At 36.0% G+C, this 25,000-nt stretch overlaps 1 protein-coding gene across 1 annotated transcript in view; it reads left to right on the top strand.

Annotated features, from left to right (window-relative positions):
* Positions 1-25,000, top strand: part of LOC144957310 (uncharacterized) — a 118,083-nt gene that overhangs the window by 83,116 nt on the left and 9,967 nt on the right. Inside the window, exons 5-10 of the mRNA XM_078888449.1 lie at positions 12,214-12,358; positions 15,378-15,445; positions 18,983-19,063; positions 19,508-19,681; positions 20,910-21,019; positions 22,119-22,227. Coding sequence (XP_078744575.1) covers positions 12,214-12,358; positions 15,378-15,445; positions 18,983-19,063; positions 19,508-19,681; positions 20,910-21,019; positions 22,119-22,227 — 687 coding nt within the window. The remainder of the gene's footprint in view (positions 1-12,213; positions 12,359-15,377; positions 15,446-18,982; positions 19,064-19,507; positions 19,682-20,909; positions 21,020-22,118; positions 22,228-25,000) is intronic.

Below are 25,000 nucleotides of genomic sequence, written 5' to 3'. Positions count from 1 at the left end.
AAATAGTTTTCGTTAAATCTCTTGCAGAGAAAATTGACTGCCAAATTTAAAGCCGGAAATCTCCAGGCGGATGTATCGTGTTTCTAGAAGCGAGTTACAGGCCCAATGATTAAAGACGTTTACTTCCGTTGATATATTATCACATACTTGAGTTTTTCCTTGATACGTATTTACTCGATAGATAAGGGTAGTCTAGTCTCTGTTTTATAACGGAAAAATATGTACAAATTATTGTGTTCTGTATCACTAAATGAAAGATCGAGAAGTGTAATTATCCTGTCATGAATTGTATTTGAGACAAAAGTTGAATTAATTTTAAACGTAACTATCAGCCGATGTTTAGAGCCTTTTAATCTACGTCACTACGCTAAATAAACCGCATGTCGATAATCGTACCCTCCGCTTAAATGCCACAATTACTGTGCAAAAGTTAATTTCTCTATAGAATAACTCCGCTTAATCAGACACATTGTGATTAAGAGGAGAGAACTCTGTGTAAGCCTGTACTATTTATTTATATTTCTATAGTGATTACCTATTTCCTTATTCCACCTCTCATTGATTATCGCTGGTTGGTACTCTTACCTTTGTGCCATTACCATTATTACCACAATATCGTCGTCGTCGCTTATCTCCACAGTGTTATAACTACTGATACTCTGCATCCCGCTATATCATAACTGCCGTTTTGTTATTATTGCCAATTCGTTTTATTTTTGCTACGGCTACTATAAATGAAAGTCGTGTAACATATAACATAAACCCTCTTAGTTTATTGACTTCCCTTTTCGCATTGGAGATAATATTATTCGAATATCATATTTATCTATACTTGCTTGCATGCCAAACAAAATATTTTTTATTGTAAAGAAAGCGCAGCTGTAAATGTAAACATGTCCATTCAAAAGTTATTTTTGCTTCTTTTTTAAAAAATAAGTTATTGAATTATGTTACGAAGATCCGAATTTGATCATGACTTCAGACATCAAAAAAGTTTTATTTGATTGTTGAATTATTATATATTTAAACTTTATTTATTTATCTATTCTCACCGCGTTCCCTCCATCAACCATATTTAAACGTTTTATTTGACCGCCTATTTTTGTATCTTCATTTATTTTTTTAAACAAATAAGTCACCTCTTTTATACCTATACATTGTGTGGCTCTATGACCCAGCGGTACTGTGTCAAACACTGTTAGGCGTGGCCAGTGACCGGAGTGGTGACAGCGACCGAGTAAAATGGTTGTCCCGGCGTCGCATTCGTGCTAATGCTCTTGACACACATTACCCCACTCGACTCAGGTGAGAATGAGTACCTAGCTGCAAGCAACTGACAATTAATGAAATGGAATTATAGCTCCTTACTGGGGAATACAAGCCTCTTTGTGAAGCGTATTGAGCATGTTGAATCCATTTAAATTCCCTACATAGATGTCAATGTGCATATTATTTATATTCATTCGTGTTTTGTGGAGCCTGGCTTTCGATACGCGAAAACGTTTGCACTCTTATGGCTTTCAAAGCCCGTCAATTGACTTTCTTTGTATTGTAATACCCTAGCTGAGAAAGTAACGCAGCAGTGATAAAGCGAAGAAGAGACCATGCTAAGGGCGGATGAAAACTCCCACTGTTCACGGTACTGGTTCCCTGCTACCCACCCCCTCCTTTGCCCGGAAATGGCGTGCGGTTCGCCTTTCATCGAGGCACGTGTGGAATACTCTGGCTTCAAAGCCTGCTATTGCTCATCATGGCTTGTTGGCAACGAAACTTTACATTTTCACGACAAAGGGTATGACACCCTCCTTCCTTTCCACCGTCCACCCCTTCTCTTCATGTGACTTCTGAACCGAACCAGCTTTTTCTTCTTCTTTTTTTTTTTTTGGTTGCTTTTTTCGGATTTTTAAAAGAAAAATAAAGGTTTTTGTTTGTTTTTTTGTTATTTTTTTCCCATACAATACAAAAGACGCCTGGGTTGCGTTCTTTCCGCGACAGAACTCTTCAAGTCGCCCGTCACTGACAATAGCCAGGTACTTACACACATTATGAATCTGATCAGTTAATATTTCCGTCATATTGTAATTGCCTTCTACACAAAAGCATCTCAAAGCGCCTGATTGATCATTGAGAACTCTTTTTGTCTAAGTTCGAACTTCTTAAGCTTGCGAAAATGTGTTTCTAGTTCGCAAGACTTTAATTGATAAACTTGGTCTGGTTATTTTTTTTATTATATTATCGTGCATTCCAATAGGTCAAATGGCCTTTTGTCATCATTCATCAGAAGGTTATTTTGTTAGTTGAAAAGGATATAACTCCTACGTATAGACAATTACTTGTAAAAATGGTGACTCATCAATGGAAAACAAATAATTAGATTTTTTTTTAAAAACTCTCTATATTAAGCTTTATTTGTTTATTATATGTTTTAATTGACGTGTCATTATATGCAGGACTGACATCCCGATTAGGCCAAGTTTAACATTGTTGTAAGGGACAATATTTTGCGGTATTATAAAGATTTCCATTACAACAATGAGCCCAAAATGAATTGGGTTATCAGACCTGCAATTAAGTGCTCGTCTAGTTTAAGCCATTCCAATTTTTTTTTAATCCCAACAAATGTGTTTTGTGTATATGACGTATTAGAACAGGTCATAGATTTTTAAGACCAAACTCTCTTGCGTATTTTATATAAGTCTATTTTCTATATTAACACTCTTCGTGTACAAGCTGATATAACTAAACAATATCCCGTCTTTTCCTTCTGTATTTTACTGTTGTAAGATTTAGAAGATAGAATAGTTGTTTAAAAGAATATTATCGGTTTCTTGTAGTATCTCATTCGCTCGACTCCGTTTATTTCATATCGTGAATGTGATAAACTTTTTTATTCTCCGATAGTGATGCATTTTCTCAAATATCGGAGTCATTAGAATCATGAAGGTTAAGCTTATTCTGGGGCAGTTGATCTATCTTGGTGCCGATATTGTTGCGTTTATTTATTTGTTAAAATCTATGACGGTTTGAAATACGCCAAGTCGTGAACAGATGAACATGTAACATTTATTATTTCAAACTGCGATGTGGTGACTCATGACCAATCTGAATATGTAGAATGACGCCGTAGAGTTTCATGTCTTTGCTTTAATATTTATGATATTGGGATTCCATATCATAGAATACCGCGTTTTTTAAAATAGCCTTGGACATACTTTGTAAAAAAAATGAATAAAAATTGATATAGAAATGCATTGGCTCAAATATAGAGGGAATCAATTTATCTAGCTGACCCCTTTACCAGAATTTGAAAAAGGAAAAACAAAACTTTTTTTTCTTTTGTCGCAACATTTTGTTTTGTTATTTTTAATGAGTAATTTTGATTTATTTTCATTTGATTTGTTTATTTATTACTAGTATATTTAATTTTTTTACACTCATTGAATATGTCAAATTTTATCATTTCTGATTACTCTGCATTGTATTTGCTCAAAGCACAATATGACATATAGCTAATTGTTTTTTCTCAACTTTTAATAATTCTTATATCGAGATTTGATAAACGAGTAACAGCAATGTTTTTATATTGCAATCGTTGGTTGGTTTCGCATATTGCCGAAAAGCACTAAATTATTAAATTGCAGACACATGCAAACAGGGATAACAAAGTTGATGAGATTCAAATGACATAATTGCCGGTCAATAGTAACTACCAAATGCATTTAAATGATAAACGGAGGAAATAAATGTCAGAAGCAAACGAAGATAATAGACAAAAAGATGCCAGTCACATCAATTTGCAATGAAACCACTGGGAAGACGATAGAGGATATCGTTGATGATGATGAGTTTTTGTTCGAAAAGCCTTGACATTTAATCACTCTTGTGGAGACTTGTCACTAATGTTCATTATTATTATTATTATTTGTTGTGTTAAAGTGTTATCGAACTTTTTACGTCAAAACGAAATGACAGAACAATATATGTAGGTAATTATACGTTAAACATGAACTACTCCTCTTAAGCGAAATATTTTCTTATGGTAGGATGCAATTATTCTCTTTAAGTTCATCGTTAATAGTCCCTGAAATTACTGTGTAGTAGCTTATTTTATTGTTATATTTTTTTATCGGGAAATAAAATAAAACACTGTATATAATCATTTAACAATTTATAATTTTTAAGTTCTATCGTGGGTTGTTTTACATCGATTTTTTTGCTATAAAATCTTCATGCAACTATTCGATTTCAAATGAAACATATAATTTCAACAACTACCTGTTAATTCGTAACAGGGACTAAAGATATCTATTTATAGACTGTCTCCACCACAACCATCATCATCACTATCACCATCATCATCATCATCATCATCATCACCATCATCATCATCATCATCATCATCATCATCATCATCATCATCATCATCAACGTTGAACCCTTTGAGAGGGCGTTTTACTTACATACATTCTCTCGCTGTATCGGATGTAAAATGATATCTGCTTTTTGTGTCAAAAAAAAAAAGAAAGAAAACTTAAGAGTGATTCACATGTGTCATTTCTCGGCCTACATGTTAATCGTTGGTTTGGGAGTGACGTACACATATTTTAGGTCTGATAACCGAACGCAGTTATGGGCTCGATTTAACATTATTGCTCTAATGGGCAATGTTTTGCGTTGGTTTGTGAGTTATCAGACCTGCAAATAAGTAAATGTCGTTTGGATCCCTTTGTTTAATGTTTGGGGAGCATATTTAGTTGGACAGCATAAAAAGCTTATATTACACGCACTCGCGCGGAAATACACACACACACACACAATCACACACATAATATATATATATATATATATATATATATATATATATATATATATATATATATATATATATATATATATATATATATATATATATATATATTTGTGTGTGTGAGAGAGAGAGAAAGAGAGAGAGAGAGAGAAAGACACAGAGAGAGAAAGAGAGAGAGAGAGAGAGAGAGAGAGAGAGAGAGAGAGAGAGAGAGAGAGAAGGTAGTGCTGCTTTTTTGCTTGTGGTATGGCACTCGCCTTTGGACCGGTGAGTCCTTGGTTCGAGTCCCGCTTTGGACGGCGGTTCAGTTCTCGAAGAAGGCTCTTTACTCACATACTGTCACCGCATTCGGGTGTAAAATGGGTACATGACTGATCGCTTCGTTGTTTTCTGTCGGAAGAAATGTAATAGCCCTAGCATTTTTACATGTCTCACATGTTAAATGAGCTGTTGGCTTGGGTCCCTTTGTAAAACGCTTTGAGTACATTAAGTTGATACTGCGCGATATAAAAGCTCAAACTGTGTGTTTGTTTGTCTCTGTGTGTGTGTGTGTGTGTGTGTGTGTGTGTGTGTGTGTTTGTATTATTCCAATATCGGCTTGCAACAAAAACATGTAAACAATTAATTCAGAATCAAGTTTTATGGCACCCATAATATGTTTTTTTATAACACTTATTTATTTATTTATTTATTTATTTATTTATTTGTAAGTTGCAATGCCGTGTGTTTGTGTGTGTGTGTATGTGTTTGTGTTTATGTGGTGTGTATGTGTGTCTGTGTTTGTGTGTGTGTGTGTGTGTGTGTGGCGGAGGGGGGGGGGGATGAGAGAGGGAGGGGGGGGGGGGGGGGGGGGGGAGTGAGGAAGGCTTGACGGTAGGGCGATGAGAAAGCCATCGATCCTGCCACCTACTACTCTCTACTAGCTGCTTTCCGCCTCTCATTTGTATTTCTCCACTTCCTCTCCTTTTACCTGCTCATTATAGCTTCTTTTGTGCCCAGCCTGTCATCTAACGCATTGTCTGATTGTCTCCTTTATCACTACCCCCCCCCCCCCCCCCCCCCCCCACACACACACACCCCAACACACACACACACATCCTCACCCTCAACTCACCCTCCCTCCTACCTTCGCTTTATGCCTCTCAATTCTTCATCCAGAGTCTCTCTAGTTTTCTTCTATTTCTTGTCTTGTTCTTCTTCATTGTTCTCCTCGGGCTTAGGATTCCATAGAAATAGCCGTTCTTGAATTAAAGCAGCTCTGGATACTGTTCACCACTGCTAAAATACTGACAGTCTCTCCCCACTGCGAAAGCAGGATGGTCGATAATGATTATTATCAGCCCCTTCAAGCCCAATCCTGTCTTGTCAGATGCTGCGGCCATATTGGGAGATATTTGATCCTGGATAATTCTTGAGGCAGCATCCGATATATTGACCTCATTTTCCAGTCTTTACCTTGTCCGTGAATTAAGGGAGGGAGGGGAGTGAAAAACCTGTGCTCTTGAATTTTCAGATAAAAAAGTAATATTCATCATCATCATCATCATCATCATCATCATCATCATCATCATCATCATCATCATCATCATCATCATCATCGTCATCATGATCATCATTACCATCATCATCATCATCATCATCATCATGGTTTTTTTTCAAAGCAGTAATTTGAGTGTCTGTTTGGGCGTCTTTTAACAAAACTTAGCACTCGAATCTTACTGTGTAAAAAACAACAGAGTAGATATTGTGCTTTAAATATTTTATTTCAGGTGGTCTTAGAAGTAAAATTTATAGCAATTATAGCGAATTCCTCCCCTCCCCATCGCCTCTCTTTTTTTTTTTAATTAAAAAAAATCGAGGGCCGATAATCTCTGCGTTGTCTTTAGTTATGCATGCAATGTGCTATAGACCGCCCATTGAATTCAGAAACCACCCGGAGTCTTTGTTTTCATCTTATGATTGCTTTCCTTATTATATTTCTTACAAGAGAATTTCATTCTACCAAACGTTTGTTAACCGGTTAATTGCGTAATGAAAAATTTGGTCAGAAAATTCGTCCCTCAAATTATATCGATCGATTTAAATGACTCTCTTCTTGTTGCCATCGCGATTTTAATGATAATAATAATAATAATAATAATAATAATAATAATAATAATAATAATAATAATAATAATAATAATAATAATAATAATAATAATAAATAGCACTTATATCGCTTTACCCCGTCTAAACAGGCACCAAGCGCTTTACACTTTACATTGACATCAATTCAAATATACACATACATAAATAGATAGATCATAAATTGATTACATTAGAAACAAGTGGGTTTTTACTTGTGTTTTTTTTTTTAATTTGGAGGGACGAGGATGACCTAAGGGTAGCAATTTCATAAAATATTCGCTTCTCAAAAGAGGGAGCCAATGAAGCTCTCGAAGGAGCCAGGTTCCTGGAGAAAATTTAGATTGTTTTAAAACAAGCCTAGCGGCATTATTCTGTGCAATTTGAAGGCTGTTTATTCTTTTATCACCTTTACCAGTAATGAATTGCAACAGTCTAACTGAAAGTACAACGGAATTCATCAAAACTTATGCTATTTGTGTTGGGATAAGATTTCTAATTTTACTAATTCTTCTTATTTCAAGGTGCATTGTTCTTATAATATGATTGACCTGACTGGACATTGTTAATTTACACTCCAAGGTTTTTATGCTTTTAGAAAAAGAAATAAAGTGATCCCCGAAAGAAAGCCCCTTATCATTTGTCGTTTTCAGGATATTATGCCTACCACAAATTAAAATTTCCGTATTTTCATCATTCAACATCACTTTGTTTCTGCCCATCCACTCTTTTACTTCATTTAAACGTTGGGACCAAAGTTCAAATTCCAAAAGGCAAGAGTGTTAAATTTTATTCTACCAATCAATCGATGCTGATTTCGCTATTTCTGAATAAATGACATTTACAATGATTACTTCTTTTTAAAAACTCTTATTTTAGTGAAATTTAACCATTGATACTCTGATGTCACAAATTATTATTGTAAACTTGATATTATTATCTTGTTGGCAAGATGGAGTCATTTAAATCGATCAATACTTTGACGGACGATTTTCTGACCAAATTTTTAAATCCGCGTTTTACGGAGTACGGCAGTTAACAGATTAAAGCTCCTCAAAGGAACAACACGATTAAATTTGGCTTTTTCACTTAGCAAATCTCACATAGGATCAAGATCTAGTGATTATGGTGGCCACTGTTCTAATAAAACGTATTCCCTTTTCTCAAGAAATTGTAGAGTAAAATCGGTGTTTGGTTATAAAATGTGGCAATCTGGGTGCAGGTTTGCATCCAAGCGTTCGATGTTATATTGGGTATTGGTTTTCGTCTTTGCAGTGTCTATTAAATGAATATTAGTTTTCCCATTCCATAATATACCCCCAGATGCCATTGTAATAATCATTTCATATTAGGCTATCCTTTACTGGGTTACTTATTTAGGTCAAAAGACTGCATTGTGGTCTATTAGTGGTATGATACGCGTCTTCGGATCTATAGGTCCCGGTTCAAGTCTCGCTCTGGATGGCACAAAGCGTACATGGCCACTAATAGCCGTTTTCTGTGTTGAAAAAAAAATTATAATAGGGCCTTGCAGGCGTGATGTCTTGTCATACATGTTAATTGTCGCTGGAGGCTTTGGATCCCTTGTAAAGCGCTTCCAGCAAAGTCACACAGCGCGGCGGTTGGTTATCGAATCCCGTACCTTTAGGGTATGAGGCCACCTCGCTGAGCCATACTCAGATATTCCTAGTGGTCAAATATGATCTCAAATTTGGCGTCAGCCTTTTTAGTGGTCTGTCGCATCTCGGTGTGTTGTTATTCAAAAGTGGACCTAGTTGCTTAAGCAAATGCTGATATATCACCTTATCCACACCCATTCAACGATATGTTTACGTAATCCGCAGTGTAATGTCAGTCCTTTAAAAAGATATCTATGTGTGAGTGCATTTCGAAGAAGCCAATATTTAAGAAATTTGGAGGGGGGGGGTGGAGGGGGGGGGGGCGTTTTTTTCTTCTTTTTCACACATAATTAAATTGACCTAAGCAGATTTAACTTCAGGTGGGAGCCATTTTGATTATTTGTTGGAGTGTGAAGTATGTGAGCACAAATAAGATGGTCCGTGGATCCGGTCGTTAAATCATCTGATAGTCAATCTTGAAATCTGCTTTGGGATTGCCTTTCGATAATCTCTAAACAAAATCTCAAGACCGGAAGTGTGTAGTGAGGAGTCGCCTTTAGAGTAATTCTGCAGTAGGTGCTGTTTTTTCATGTTGTTTTCCGCGTGCTTGGCACCCTTTTGATTACCTATTTTTAACCTTTTTTAACCTAATCCACTTCTACTATAACGGGTAAACCTCACTTTATTCATAAATCTGTCTTCACGTAGGAAATGCAATTGTAATGAGCTCCTTCCTAGCTGTTGACTTGATCGAATCAGTTCATCTATTTCTCTCATACATCGTGTCTTGTTACGTCTGATTATGAGGTGTCATCTCTTCCATTATCATCCTTCCAAAACCCTTATCTCATATCTCTGCCACCCTCTCCCCTCCTTGGCTCACCCCCCCCCCCCTCCCTTTTTCCCCAATTCCTACTCACTTTCACTAGAAATCCCTTACTCAACAGACACACATTCACACACAAGCATACAAACACACATAAACACACAAACACACACTCACTCCAAGCAGCAAACTTCTGTAGTGCTTCACGACTCATTTTCAACAAGAGCAAGGGACTATTGCTTGGGGCTGTCATTTGCTGGACGAAATTTAATTTACCCCTTAGTGCACACACAGGTTGACGAGGAGGATGAGTTCCTATTCAAAGACTGGAGGCTAAGACTGTTCCCAGTCTGTCCATGCCCCCCCCCCCCCCCCCACCCGAATATCTCCTTTTTCGTCCTATTCTATCAAGTTTTCGCCCGCAGCTAATACACATGATGCTCTGACATGGCATGGGAATATAATTATCCTAGAACAGGAGTAGGACATTGTAAATGTGTTAATGTGTGTACTGATATGCTTTCAACATTGTGTGAGTGTGTGAGAGATGCGTGTGTGTGTGTGTGTGTGTGTTTGAGATAGATAGATAGCTAGATAGATAGATAGATAGATAGATAGATAGATAGATAGATAGAGACAGCGAGAGAAGAGAGTGGGGGGGGGGGGGGGTAGATTAAGAGAGAAGATGGGGTTCTCAGTTCTCTGGCCTGTTGCGATCCAAGTGATGACACTCGGGTGTTGATTTCATAGTTGACATTTTTGCGCTTCCTGCTTTGTATATTTTAGTGTGTTGTTCTTCTTGCATTTAACTTGATGCGCTGAAGTCCAAACACTTTGACTGTCATTCATTGATAAAAAGCACTTACCTTAATCTTATTTATCTCTTCACCCTGCCTTGTAAATACTTGACCGTCTTTTCTTGAAGAATTGCCGCTACACATTGATTGCTCCCACCAGGACTTCTTTCCCTCGAATTGTTTTTTATTTGACTCCTCCCCTCCTCCTCCTCCTCCTCTTCTTCTCCCTTATCCTCCTCCTCTTACTACTGCTACTACTACTACTACTACTACTACTACTACTACTACTACTACTACTACTACTACTACTACTTCTACTACTACTACTACTACTACTATTACTACTACTACTACTACTACTACTACTACTACTACTACTACTACTACTACTACTACTACTACCACTACTACTACTAGTTTATTTATAATTTAATTATTGGAGGGGGGGGGGGGTCTAACGAAAGGTATGTCTAAAAGTCCATTAATACCACTACCACAATAAGAAATATAACATAACTAATCCGGAACCACAACTTTCCATCACTATCTTTCTGCGCACAATTTCTTTTTCTAAGGCTTCAGTTAACTCATCATCAATCTCTCGACTGAGTTGATAAGGTCCTAAAATAGAGCTGGTCGCCGTGGCACCTGGGGGGGAAAGCTGACTTTCAAGCGAGAATAACACTTCTATTCTGAAAGAAAGCAATGATATACGATTCTTACATTCTTGCTTTTTTATAAAATTTCCGTACGTATTCCCAACCGTTGCACGAGCTTGCGAGTGCTCGTTAGGACCAAAGTTTGAATAATAAAAGGCAAGAGCGTTAAAATTCTTTTATTCTGCATCTCAATCGATTCTGATTTCGTTATTTCTGAATAAAAGACATTTACAATTATTTCTTTTTTTTTTAAACTCTTATTTTAGTGAAATTTAACCGTTGATAATCTGACGTCACAAATTATTATTGTAAACTTGATATTATTATTTTGCATTACTTTGAGGAGGTGTATCTAGAATAATGCTTTTACAATGTCCAATGTCGAGAAAGGCGGTGGCAGCACTCTCAGATCATGAAAGACACAAACAACAGGATTAAAGATTCTTGGAGAGCTGGAGATACTTTGTCGAAGATTTTGTCTATTAGATACTTAGTTATTTCGAGCTTAGATACAATCCACTGGCCTTAGTTTAAATGGTAATTATATATATTTTTTAAACAATCAAATCATTTATAACACACTTCTTCTTCTTCTTCTTCTTCTTCTTCTTCTTCTTCTTCTTCTTCTTCTTCTTCTTCTTCTTTCTTTCTTTCTTTCTTTCTTTTTCTTTCTTTCTTTCTTTCTTTTTCTTTCTTTCTTTTCTTTCTTTCTTTCTTTCTTTCTTTCTTTCTTCTTTCTTCTTCTTCTTTCTTCTTCTTCTTCTTCTTCTCTTCTTCTCTTCTTCTTCTTCTTCTTCTTCTTCTTTCTTCTTCTTCTTCTTTCTTCTTCTCTTTTTCTTCTTCTTCTTTCTTCTTTCTTTCTTTCTTTTCTTTCTTTCTTCTTCTTTCTTTACTTCTTCTACTACTACTATACTTACTACTACTATATACTATACTACTACTACTACTACTACTACTACTACTACTACTACTACTACTACTACTACTACTACTACTACTATATACTACTACTACTACTACTACTACTACTACTACTACTACTACTACTACTACTACTACTACACTACTACTACTACTATTACTACTACTACTACTACTACTACTACTATACTACTACTACTACTACTACTACTACTACTACTACTATACTACTACTACTACTACTACTACTACTACTATACTACTACTACTACTACTACTACTACACTACTACTTACTACTACTACTACTTCTTTTTGTTCTTCTCCTCCTCCTCCTCCTCCTCTCCTCCTCCCCCTCTTCCATTTTTGACAGATTGTAGGGTAGAGGTGGTAGTGGTGGCAAATATAGGACTGACTATAATTCATTTTTAATGTATTATTTTTTTTCCTCCTACCTTTAGGTACCAGTTGCAGCTTCCCTGAAGAATGGCGAGGGGTTTGGTTCCAAAATGGTCTGGGAGAGCTTCAGATTAAAAAACATGGAGTTTCACACATAGGACACTGTGTCAATCATGGTGGATACAACAAGTACTTGTTGTTTAAAAAGTAAGAAAGTCGAAAAATAGATGTATATTTAGTATAGTAGTAGTAGTAGTAGTAGTAGTAGTAGTAGTAGTAGTAGTAGTAGTAATAATAGAAGAAGTAGTAGTAGTAGTAGTAGTAGTAGTAGTAGTAGTAGTAGTAGTAGTAGTAGTAGTAGTAGTAGTTAGTAGTAGTAGTAGTAGTAGTAGTAGTAGTAGTAGTAGTAGTAGTAGTAGTAGTAGTAGTAGTAGTAGTAGTAAATAGTAGTAGTAGTAGTAGTAGTAGTAGTAGTAGTAGTAGTAGTAGTAGTAGTTGTAGTAGTAGTAGTAGTAGTAGTAGTAGTAGTAGTAGTAGTAGTAGTAGTAGTAGTAGTAGTAGTAGTAGTAGTATAATATCAACAGCATCAAAAAAAAAAAAAAAGAAATACAGAAAACGTCAATAAAATTCTATGGAAAGTTGTGAATGCCATCATGTCGGAGTAGCACACTAATTCATGTTGATTCAATTCAAACAAACAACAAATTCAACGCCATTGCACTAAATCACCAATTCTTCCAGTATCCATCGATATAAAACACTAGAAATGCCAGACATCTTCGTTACAAATGAAGGTGTTGAAAGCTGGTAACTTTACTTAACCCGAAAATAAGCAGCCGGCCCTGGTGATATAAAGAATTCGTTGAATCCCTCACGAAACTATTTCCATGTTCTGTCGATACTGAAAATTATCCAAATATCTCGTCATTATTCACCCAATCCTCAAAAATTGTGAAAGAAGCATAATGTCAAATAACCGACTCATTTCTCTTACCTTAATTAGTAATGGTAGAGCCAACATGTTTAACATGAATAACTGTGCACCCTTGAACGTTACAACATAATGAATAATGTCCAACATTCCTCTAAAATAAAATAAGCAAAACCAAACTAATTTCCGTCATTAAAGACCTCAATTCAGGCCTAGACAAGAGAGGACAAATAAGCATAAATTCTGTTAGATTTTGCCAAAGCTTTTCAAAGGTAGCCTGTAGGTGATTTCTCAACACAGTCAAATCAGGAAGCATTGGCCAAATGGCAGAAACATGGATCGAACCATCATATGAACAGGCAAACTCAAGAAGTTGTCGTTTGTGGGGAAAAGTCGGACATTGGTTACGTCACATTAAGAGTACACCAGTGACCAGTTTTAGGGCCCACCCTTTTTCATATTTATATCAACGACTTAACTGACAGAACTAAATCAAACGTATACTTATTTGCTGACGACACTTTGGCATATAGCCATATCTATATATGAAGGTCACTACTCCCTCAAAAATGGATTACTCCAAGAGCGAAAATTGAGGGAGAATGATTCACATGCTACAAAATGCGTAGTTGAGTCAATGACAAACAAAAGGAAACCATTAAAAGTTCACTAGTAACGACATTAACAAATCCTTATTAAAGGTTAAATCCACAAAATAGTTTGGAATTAAAACACCAAATACCTAATCTAAAATGGAATTAATAAATTAGACAGATTGTAACAATACAAAAGCCAACAGAAACATTCATTCACATAATTTCAAAAGGATAATCTAAAAAACGCGAAGATTTCCTGCTGCAATATCACTATCTTCAAAGCACTAAAGCAATTTATGGGACCATAACTGTTAAAAGACATCTTCTCCAAATGACTCAACGGAGACACACAACTATTATACCGCAGATTTTCGAAAAACGCAAGCTCTTCTTGGCCAGAAATCATTAAGCGTCACAGAAAGAGGGACACGAAGACAACAATACATAACCATTCACATTACCCAATATAGGTGATTAATTTTTAGAAAATACCCAAAGACCAACATTACGAACAATATCACGTCTTAGCAAAAATAGAATGCCCATCATCCAGCTAGAACAGATGCGAATCGTCAATCTTTCTCTCGATCAGCAGATAAATTACGGAAACCCTCCCACCTCATTCAATATAAGCGAAAACATATCATAGAATGAATTTTTTATTCATGTCAGATTAGTGTCGCGATTTAAGAATTGTTAATATTTGATAATAATATTAATGTAAATAATGATAATGATAAAATAATAATAATATTAATAGTTGTGGTAGTAGTAGTAGTAGTAGTAGTAGTAGTAGTAGTAGTAGTAGTAGTAGTAGTAGTAGTAGTAGTAGTAGTAGTAGTAGTAGTAGTAGTAGTAGTAGTAGTAGTAATAATAATAATAATAATGATGATGACGATGACGATGATTATGATGATGATGAAGAAGAAGAAGAAGAAGAAGAAGAAGAAGAAGAAGAAGAAGAAGGAAGAGGAGGAGGAGGAAGAGGAGGAGAAAAAGGAAGAGGAGGAGGAGGAGGATGATGATGATGAGGAGGAGAAGAAGAAGAAGAAGAAGAAGAAGAAGAAGAAAGAAGAAAGAGAGAAGAGAAGAAAGAAGAAGAAGAAGAAGAAGAAGAAGAAGAAGAAGAAAAAGAAAAAAAAGAAGAGGAAGAAGAAAAAAGAAGAAGAAGAAGAAGAAGAAGAAGAAGAAGAAGAAGAAGAAGAAGAAGAAGAAGAAGAAGAAGAAGAAGAAGAAGAAGAAGAAGAAGAAGAAAAGAAGAGAAGAAGAAGAAGAAGAAGAAGAAGAAGAAGAAGAAGAAGAAGAAGAAGAAGAAGAAGAAGAAGAAGAAGAAGAAGGAAGAGGAGGAAGAAGAGGAGGAGGAGGAGGAGGAGAAAAAAAAGGTCAAATGGCATCATTGTGGTCTTGTCTGTTTTGGAAATAATGCTTGTAAATGTGTAGAGCTCTTCCTCCCATCCTGTATGTTGGGTAGACAGGTGTCTAGAATTCGATCACAAATAAAAGATTTTAGACCTTGGCATGCCAAATTTGTCTTGACGTTTATTGTTTTATTTGCTGACTTTAAAGTAGGCAGGGCGAAGTTGTATATCGGTACGTTAATCGTTAATCTTCAAGAGATGTCATTAGGATATATCTTGTGTTTTCAAGTAATACATTTTTAATTTTTTTTTTTTTTGCTTTTTCATTTACTCTTTTTCAGAAAGAACTTGTGCTTCATATGTCTCGCTTTCACCCCACAGCATAAAAACCTTTTGCAATATAAACAAAGTAAGTATTTTTTTTCTTCTTGTCTGAAACATTTCCTATTTGCTGCCATTGCCTTTTTAAACAGCGGATGGGAAATAGATGTTAATAACTTCGAAATAGACGTCTATATTAAAATCATAGTCATTTTCTGTGTCTCCTTGTAGTTAATTAAGCGTCGCAGGCTTATTTCTGTTTCTTTGTAATTTATCATTTATCATTCTACAAAAAATTCTCAAACGGATGTCTTTATCAAGAACGAAATTGGAAGTTGAAGACAATTTGTTTTGGGACCTAGTCCCATCCTGCTGTCGAATGAAATTATTGTTTTGGTATGATTTTTTCTACTCTAGTTTATATCTTTTCAACTAAAAGTTTGCTGTAATGTTGTGAATTTACTTTCGTTTTTGCGATGGTCGTGAAACGAACTCCAGTTTTCCCATTCCATGATATCACCCTAGCTACCATTATATTACTTTTTGGCAATTCTTCTCATTTGATGGGAGAGACGATTGAGTGGAATGCTTGTTTTCGATTGCCTGTAAATGGCATTGTTGTTTCTTGATACTTCGAATGTAGAATTTTTTTCGTCAGTATAGATAAAGTGTCAAACATTACTTTAGCTCAAAATGTCCACTATCAGTCTTGAACGAGTTTTTATTTTGACTTTAACTAATCCTGTTTTTCGGCTGACCTTTTCTTGTTTGTAAGCGTTTCGTCGAAGGGTGTTTGTTAGAAATGCGAAATACAGATAACGAGCTTATTTTCTGCTTTCGTGCAGTTGTTTTCGTTGTTATAATAATGAGTGCCAGTTCTGTCATCTTTTGATTGTATCAATTCCTCGACATTTTCAATACTTTGTCTGATTATAACAATCTTCTCTCTCTCTCTCTCTCTCTCTCTCTCTCTCTCTCTCTCTTTCTTTCTCTTTCTCTCTCTCTCTCTCTCTCTCTCTCTCTCTCTCTCTCTCTCTCTCTCTCTCTCTCTCTCTCTCTCTCTCTCTCTTTATCCCAACCTTTCAGATGAAACATTTTACGAAAAACTTAATTTAAACTCCATTCTTTGAATCTTTATTAGGGAACTCTTTAACAATTGATCCATCTCCCCAATCCTTGTCCTGGGTTGAAAGGAAGCTCCATTGCTGCTTTATTACTACTTGTAAACAACGTGTTGTTTTGAGTAATGGGATTGTACCCAATTTAACCGTCAGTGGCCTTCGTTTATGATACTCAATGTTGAAATGCCATCTACGAGGTGCCCGACACAATTATCACATCTTTTTTTTTAAATTTCTAATTTTTTAATTTTTTTTTTTTTTTTTGCGCTTTGTCGATCTTTTATTTTTGATGTAATTTTCATGAAGTCAAGAAATCCAAATCTAGTCTAGTCTAGTCTATCAAAAATGTGACCCATCGCCTCATAATGGTATTCTGTCAGATTACTAAGATGCGGAATATTGAATTTAAATCTAAAATATATCAGACTTGGGTTGCGTTATGGAGAAGATTGAATACAGTATTTTAAAACGTCAAAACCCAAAATGTCATGTTTTTGATCAGTCTGATTTTAATTTGACTTTTTTTTAGCATCTGGACCATCCTGACATAATATATATAATACTGTTTTTAGACGACATGTCACAAATAATTGAACTTGTCTTGACAAGCATAATATGTTCAATGGTCATTTAGATTTTCACATAATCTACTAAAAATCTAACTATGCAAGAAGGCTTCAAACAGCAAGGTTTGGGGGTAACACCCTATATGGCAATGGCGAATGACTCATTCTTTGTTATTTGAATATGAAAATACAAACTGGTATAACTAGCAGATAAGAGGCCAGAAGAACGGAAAGAAGTTGTCGAAACAAGGGGCTCATAGTTGATAAGAAATTTTATTGCAGCGAAAAGCAAATATGTCAAGTAGGCTTAAAAGATATAAAGGAGAGATTTTTAAAAATGGAAACTGTTTAGATTTTAGACGAACGGCGTCCCGTTATCACAAGGATTGAACGATTCTTCAACTTGGAGATTCCTTTTTCTGTATTGTTTGAATACCCGTTTGATACGCCTTTGATAAAAAGATTGCACTTAGTGCAACAGCAATGACCCCAGTAATCGATCACGGTTGCTCTAAAATGACAGTTGTTTCACCTAAGTGATCTAAGGAATTGCCCCCAATCACTCCATAATATATTATGACAATGTCCTGGGACTGAAACCTAAGTGTGTATATTTGCAGGTCTGATAACCGAACGCAATTATGGGCTTGTTTTAAAATTGTTGTAATAAACAATTGTTTGCGTTGGTTTGAGAGTATTTACGTTACAACAATGAGCCCATAACAATTTGGGTTATTAGACATGCAAATAATTACATGTCAACTGAAACAGATCTGAGAAAATTATTCCCCAATGTATTGAATGCTATAACTCTTGTTAACGTGTTAGTTTTATCAGCGGCATTGGACTTGATTGGTCACAATATTCTTATTGATGATTTCAAACCACATTTGGAATTAAAGGAAATCCCATCGATGGGTATATGTGATACAATGTCAAGGAAAGCAGAAAGAAATATATTATTAAAAGCCATAAGAAAGTGCGGCTTTGTGGTCCAGTGGAATGACACTCGCTTTCGGATCGGAAGGTCCTGGGTCCTCGCCTTGCTCGGCGCACGGTTGAGTTCTTGGAAAAGGCTCTTTACTCACATTCTCTCACCGTACTCAGATGTAAAACGAGTACATGGCCGTTAACAGCGTTGTCTCTGTTGAAAAAAATGGTAATATCGCCTAAGAGGCGTCATGTCTCGTCCTACATGATAAGTTTTACTGTTGGTCAGGGACCCCATTGAAAAGCGCTTTGAGAACGTTTAGTGGATATTACACTAGCCGTCTATATAAAAAACTCAACTATCCTATCCTATACCATAAGCCTTCCTCGACTCGTGACCCATACTCAAGCATTTTGTTTACTGGTGAGATGTTCCACAATGACACCCAGGAGGTTACTATACCCGATAGTTGGGCCAATTTATTGCTTGTATATTTCCCATTGAGTACACATGTTCCTTTGCAAACATTTTTTTTCGCATGTTAGCAAACATTGAACAGTTATAGACGACGACGACGACGACATGAGAGTATACTTATATATTTAGGGAGTATCCCGGATGACAGCATGAGATTGTCATTTGTTTTCCAATAAAACTGGGCAACTTCCCACATTAGTAACACTACATTGCTGAAAACAAGAAGCAACTTTTGATATCGTGATTTTTGAACGATTACTACTGACATAGAATCTTAACCAATATTTAATATAAAACCCTCTATTTATTTTTACATTACTATTTTTATTATTATTATTATTATTATTATTATTATTATTATTATTATTATTATTATTATTATTATTATTATTATTATTATTTTATTATTATTATTATTATTATTATTATTATTATTATTATTATTATTATTATTATTATTATTATTATTATTATCAATTGTTCATTGAGCGGATAAAAAAGATTGCATAATTTGCTTTTTCATGTTTCAGGCTTCTGTTTGTCTACTGACAAGATAGAAGAAGCTTGTAGCCAGATCACAGGAGATTTTATTTTACATACTATGGTTAAAGGTATGTATTAATTATTCCACTGTGGTCAATAAACGACAATTTGTTAACCCCCAATTCTATTTTTAAAAAGAATAGATTATTATTACTTGATGGTATCAAGAGAAATTTAAAATTACGTCATCCTCTTTTGTTGGAGATGTGCTAGATTTGTGGAGAATCAGTTTTACTCGCAATGATATCCAAATGTCGAATTAAGGATCTAGGAGTAATACGACCTTGTAGATTTGCTTAGTATTCATTTCAGTCGACTTGTGATTTAAAAAAAAAGTTCTGGGAGTTATTCGTATATCAGTCTGTAAAAACATTTTTATAAATTTTAGATTTGGCAGTAATTTTTGTCCTCGATTGTAAAAAAATTGACATTGGCTTTCCGAGCAATGCTGATCTCCAACCCTATTTTTAAAAGGGATATATTAAATTATTTCCATTTCGTTTTATTCCCAGTATCTGGCTCTCCTATCCCGTGTCCTTTTCAAGGTCACTACAGCTTTAGTTATACAAATGGCAGCGAGTTACAGTGTGATGATCCCCCCTCTTCAATCCAGGCATGTGCAGATAAGTCAAGATTCTTATTTAATCATCGAAGGTGTCCAAGGGTTCCCAATAGTTTTGAAAAAGGTGAGATTTGTTCTAACAGTGTTATATTATACTTATTAATAACACGTGACTGCATTTAATATCTTCAATCCTATCTATTGTATTGTAATTGTATGTACTTTTGTACTTTGTTACAATTAAGTATTTATTTAAATGCTATCATTATTCACACATACCCCCCCCCCACACACCACACATATATATATATATATATATATATATATATATATATATATATATATATATATATATATGTGTGTGTGCGTGTGTGTGTGTGTATGTGTGTGTGTGAATGTATAAATAAAAAGAGAAATATACCCAGCACCGGGAAATAAAAGTTTGAATATAAGTACCAAACAGAAGGGCCTATTGAAAAGTAATGCGTCCAAGACCAAGACCATAACATTGTCAATAATTGAGCTAAAAGCAAAACCTGTACGAAACGAAAGCCTATTCTTTCTTGGGGACGATGAGATGTCAGTTTTAACATCGTCGTCTTTCTATTCACTGCATAGCTTCTACCGGCAGTCAGGTTATTGAATGCCGCGACAGACACGTTTTTGAATACCGTCAGCGTAAAATTCAGTATCCTTATCTGGACACCATGAGCGCACATCGTATTCCACTTCATCACCATTTTCATCATGGTTTCTCTTTGAAATCTGATGGAGCAAGGTCACGGCTGAATGGGAACTGTGACAGGGGTCTTAAGTCCCAAACAATCCAAAGCTGATTGTGTTTCATGAATTGTGTGGGAGACAAACGTTGTCATGCTGGAATTATGGTGGTCTTATCACCTCTCACTCAACCCGTCCTTTTAGCATATTTTTACATATCTAGTTGAATTGATTGTGTCAACAACACCTTGCCACTTGTCAGTCCCAAAATATGGTTAACGTAACATTATTTTTTTTTGCGGATTCGAAAACTTTTAACTATTAGGTGAGGGCCTCAGAAAAAATGGGCGAGGTCTTATGCCTATGTTTGGCACATTCCCCGTACAGTCCAAAAAAGTACATCACCATACTAGTCATAAGTTTTATAATTTAAGTTTTATTATCGGTCATCACCATCATCACCATCAGTAGCATCGATCATCATCATCATCATCATCATCATCATCATCATCATCATCATTACTCCCACCAATCACCACAACTAACTAAATCATTATTTTCATTTCCCATTACACAACCACTCACATTAATTTAAACGTTTTTGTAATTCTGGAGTGTTAATGTATTCACAGTGGAGTCATTCCAGTGCCTTGCTGTTTGGGACAACGGGGTTGATCATTATCTTTATGGCCGATTTACCGGGCCTCTACTCACTTCTAAGGAAAGTCAGTACCGGTGCTTTGTAAGTTTACATTATCTTTTATATTTGGTTCCTGATACCCCTGATCAGTTGTGATAGTAGTAAATGTTTAGAAATATAGAACTCAAGGGCAGAGTCCGTATGAGATTTCATTTCCTAGCACGAAAGACTTTTTATTATATTTGTAAGAAAACCAGGACAAATGTTAGTATTTTTAGAAATATAAGTTACATAAATAAATTTAAGTTTTCTAAAGATAATTGTTTAAATAGATATTTCAATCAAATTGACAGTGAATAATTTCATGCATCAAAACAAAAACATACAACAAAACATTGGAAAGTTTTGATATTTTGGAATAAGTGTACTCTGCGGTCTTTTTAAAGAGTTATAATTACAACTATGATTGGTTTCTTAATATCAGCCAGCAGAGCATTCCAATTGTGTATATTGGATGTTGTTTTTGTTTTTGTTTGTTTTCTATTTGTTTTTAGTTTGTTTTATTTCTTTATTATTATTTTTTTTTTATTTGGAAAAGGATACCCTTGAAATCAATATAAAAGTGACATCTTCACGGAGCAAGGGGAAGGCATCCGTATTTTTATTCTTTTCTCTATATACATTGTTAAAGAGCAGTTTTAGAAGAACACTGCTGCGCTATAATCTATTTTCCATTATTTGGGCCATGATTGAATAAAAAAAGAAATGTCCATTTATGAAATGAAAATTACCTCAATTAGTTTTCAAACCAAAACCGATGAGAAGAAAATATCTGAAAATCTTAATTTTTAAAAGAATGGCGCTTGACGGTCCTTCAAAGGCCATCATTTTTTAAGACAGTGCTATATATTTTGCATATTAAGTGAATTTGAATTTGGAAATGAATCCTCTTCAACGCAACATGAAGAAGAAAAGTCTTCTTACCAGAACGACACTCCTAAAGTGCCAAGAATTGTTTTCACACACATCAGGATCAGTCAGCGTTTGTGGTCAGGGTTTGTTTGTTTGTCTGCTATAATATCGTTTTCATACCCCAACCTTTTTATCCCCCCCCCCCCTCTCCTGTTCTCCCCCCCCCCCCCTCTCTCTCTCTCTCTCTCTCTCTCTCTCTCTCTCTCTCTTTCTCTTTCTCTCTCAATAGATGTACAGTCTGTACGGGTCCCATGGAACCATGTCTATGACAGCCGATGCTACTTGCCAGGGATTGCAGTCACCAGATCTGGGCATGAATGTCTACAGATTACAGCATAGTAGGTGTATCTTGTAAATCAATGACATCGTTGATGACCCTGGTCCAATCGACGCTGTTCTTTTGTTTTGATGAAGAAGGCGATGATGCTGAAATGATGATGATGATGACGATGATGAAGACGACGACGACGACAATGATGATGATGATGATGATGATAATACTATTCAACAACAAATTCTTTAACATAAATTAATATGAATTTTTAAATAATTTGTACAATAACAATAGGTTGTTTTTTTTCATTTTTATTGATTTTAATAATTTTATCAACAATGATTTCTCTTGCAATGTTATATGGCCTATATCCTTAGATATCGACATTATCACTTCTACTACTACTACTACTGCGACTACTACTACTACCACTACTACTACTACTACTACTACTACTACTACTACTACTACTACTGCTACTACTACTACTACTACAACTACTACTACTACTACTACTACTACTACTACTACTACTGCTGCTACTACTACTACTACTACTACTACTACTACTACTACTACTACTACTACTACTACTACCACTATTACTACTACTAATGCGACGAGTACTACTACCACCACTACTTCTACTACTACTACTACTACTACTACTACTACTACTACTACTACTACTACTACTACTGCTACTACTACTACTACTACAACTACTACTACACACTACTACTACTACTATACTACTACTGTGCTACTACTAACTACTACTACTACTACTACTACTACTACTACTACTACTACTACTACTACTACTACTACTACTGCTACTACTACTACTACTACTACTACTACTACTACTACTTCTACTACTACTACTACTACTACTACTACTACTACTACTACTACTACTACTACTACTACTAATGCGACGAGTACTACTACCACCACTACTTCTACTACTACTACTACTACTTCTACTACTACTACTACTACTACTACTACTACTACTACTACTACTACTACTAACTACTACTAGTGCCGCGCTGAAGACCGGTCTGGACCGCGGTCCCACGGTCTTTTAGCTGTGAGCCGAAGACCGGTCCCATAGGGGAAGACCGGCGGCGGTCCTCACTTCTTATCACCTTTCAACTAGTGCGGGGCGGTCCTTGCAAGGACCACGGTCCTACGGTCTCGCGCCATAGCCTACTACTTCCCCAGCGATTCGTTGCTTCGGTTGCCTATCTTCCACCAATCACCACCCATCCCACTTAATTAATCGCACCCACCCCCCTTTGCCATACACTAAACGACACAGACGACCATACATGCAGACGACCACAAACCTCCACTCCGCAAACCGCCCTTTCGTATGTGAGATGGGGGGAACAGGAGGCGCACGCCTTGGACGATTCCATTATACGGGGTAAATTTCAAAATTTACTACACCATAATGATCGCAATGACAATGATCTATGGTGAAGGCATGACCCCTCTTCTCTAATGGGTTATTGTTTGAAATGTATGTGACTACTCAAGATGTGTGTGTTTGTGTGTGTGTGTGTGTGTGTGTGTGTCGAACCTAGCAAGTAGCAAATCCGATTTTTTGTTTTCTTTTGTCCATCTCTTGTCACCACTCCTTTCTATCGCAGTGTTGTCATTTAAAATAATACAATAATATTAAAATTTCGTTTGGTGTTTTTACTAATCAAATAATATGAGTTTCATTAGTTTCTTCCTTCCAAAAAACCCAGTTATAACGTCTGAATTTTAAAAAAGTCCAATAGAATATTTGGGGACCCCGATAGCTCAGTTGATAGAGCACTCTCTTTATACGCAAAGGGCCAGAGATCGATCCCGGGTGCAGTCGAGTTTTTTCTGAATCCCTGTCTACTCAGCAATGAATGGGTAGCTGAGTTTGTTAGATCTGGCGAAAAGTCACCATCGACCCCTCTTATTACCCCATCCACCCCCTCTTATTATAACTTCACGTATCTCTCTTACTCTTCAATGCTCGCTGCCCTCTAATGTGTGTGTGTGGGGGGGGGAGGGGGGGGTAGGAGTTGCGTGTGTGTATCAACGCCACGAACAACTCGATCAACGCCTTGGGCGATGCCATTATCTCCGTTAATGGGGATAAATTTCAAATTTTATTAAATTATCGAAGTAACAATGAAGTACGGTGAGCAAATAAAGAAGGCATCACCCCTCTTCTCTAATTAGGTTACAATTTGAAATGAGTGTGACTACTCCGTGTGTTTTACTCCTGTAGACCACGGTTTTCATCGTGTAGCGGTCTTTAACGGTTCAAGAATGAACGATCCCACGGTCTCAAAGGTCAAACCGGTTCGAATTTCCAACAGTCTCTCAGGAATGTTCAATGTCGAAAAGGATCGGTCCTAGGACCGGTCCTTGCGGTCTTCATTTCCCAAGGACCGTAGGACCGTGGTCCTTAAGCTTGCCAAGGACCGCCCCGCACTAACTACTACTACTACTACTTCTACTACTACTACTACTACTACTACTACTACTACTACTACTACTACTACTACTACTACTACTACTACTACTACTACTACTACTACTACTACTACTACTACTACTACTACTACTACTACTACTACTACTACTACTACTACTCCTACGACTACTACTACTACTAATACTACTACTACTACTACTACTACTACAACTACTACTACCACCACTACTACTACTACTATTACTACTACTACTGCTACTACTGCTACTCCTCCTACGACTTCTACTACTACTACTACTACTACTACTACTACTACTACTACTACTACTACTATTACGACTACTAC

The sequence above is a fragment of the Berghia stephanieae genome, chromosome 1 (genome assembly GCF_034508935.2).
Source record: "Berghia stephanieae isolate SIO BIC M18660-M18661 chromosome 1, UCSD_Bste_1.3, whole genome shotgun sequence".
Classification (NCBI taxonomy): Eukaryota; Metazoa; Mollusca; class Gastropoda; order Nudibranchia; family Aeolidiidae; genus Berghia; species Berghia stephanieae.
This window is presented reverse-complemented; position numbering and strand designations above follow the sequence as displayed.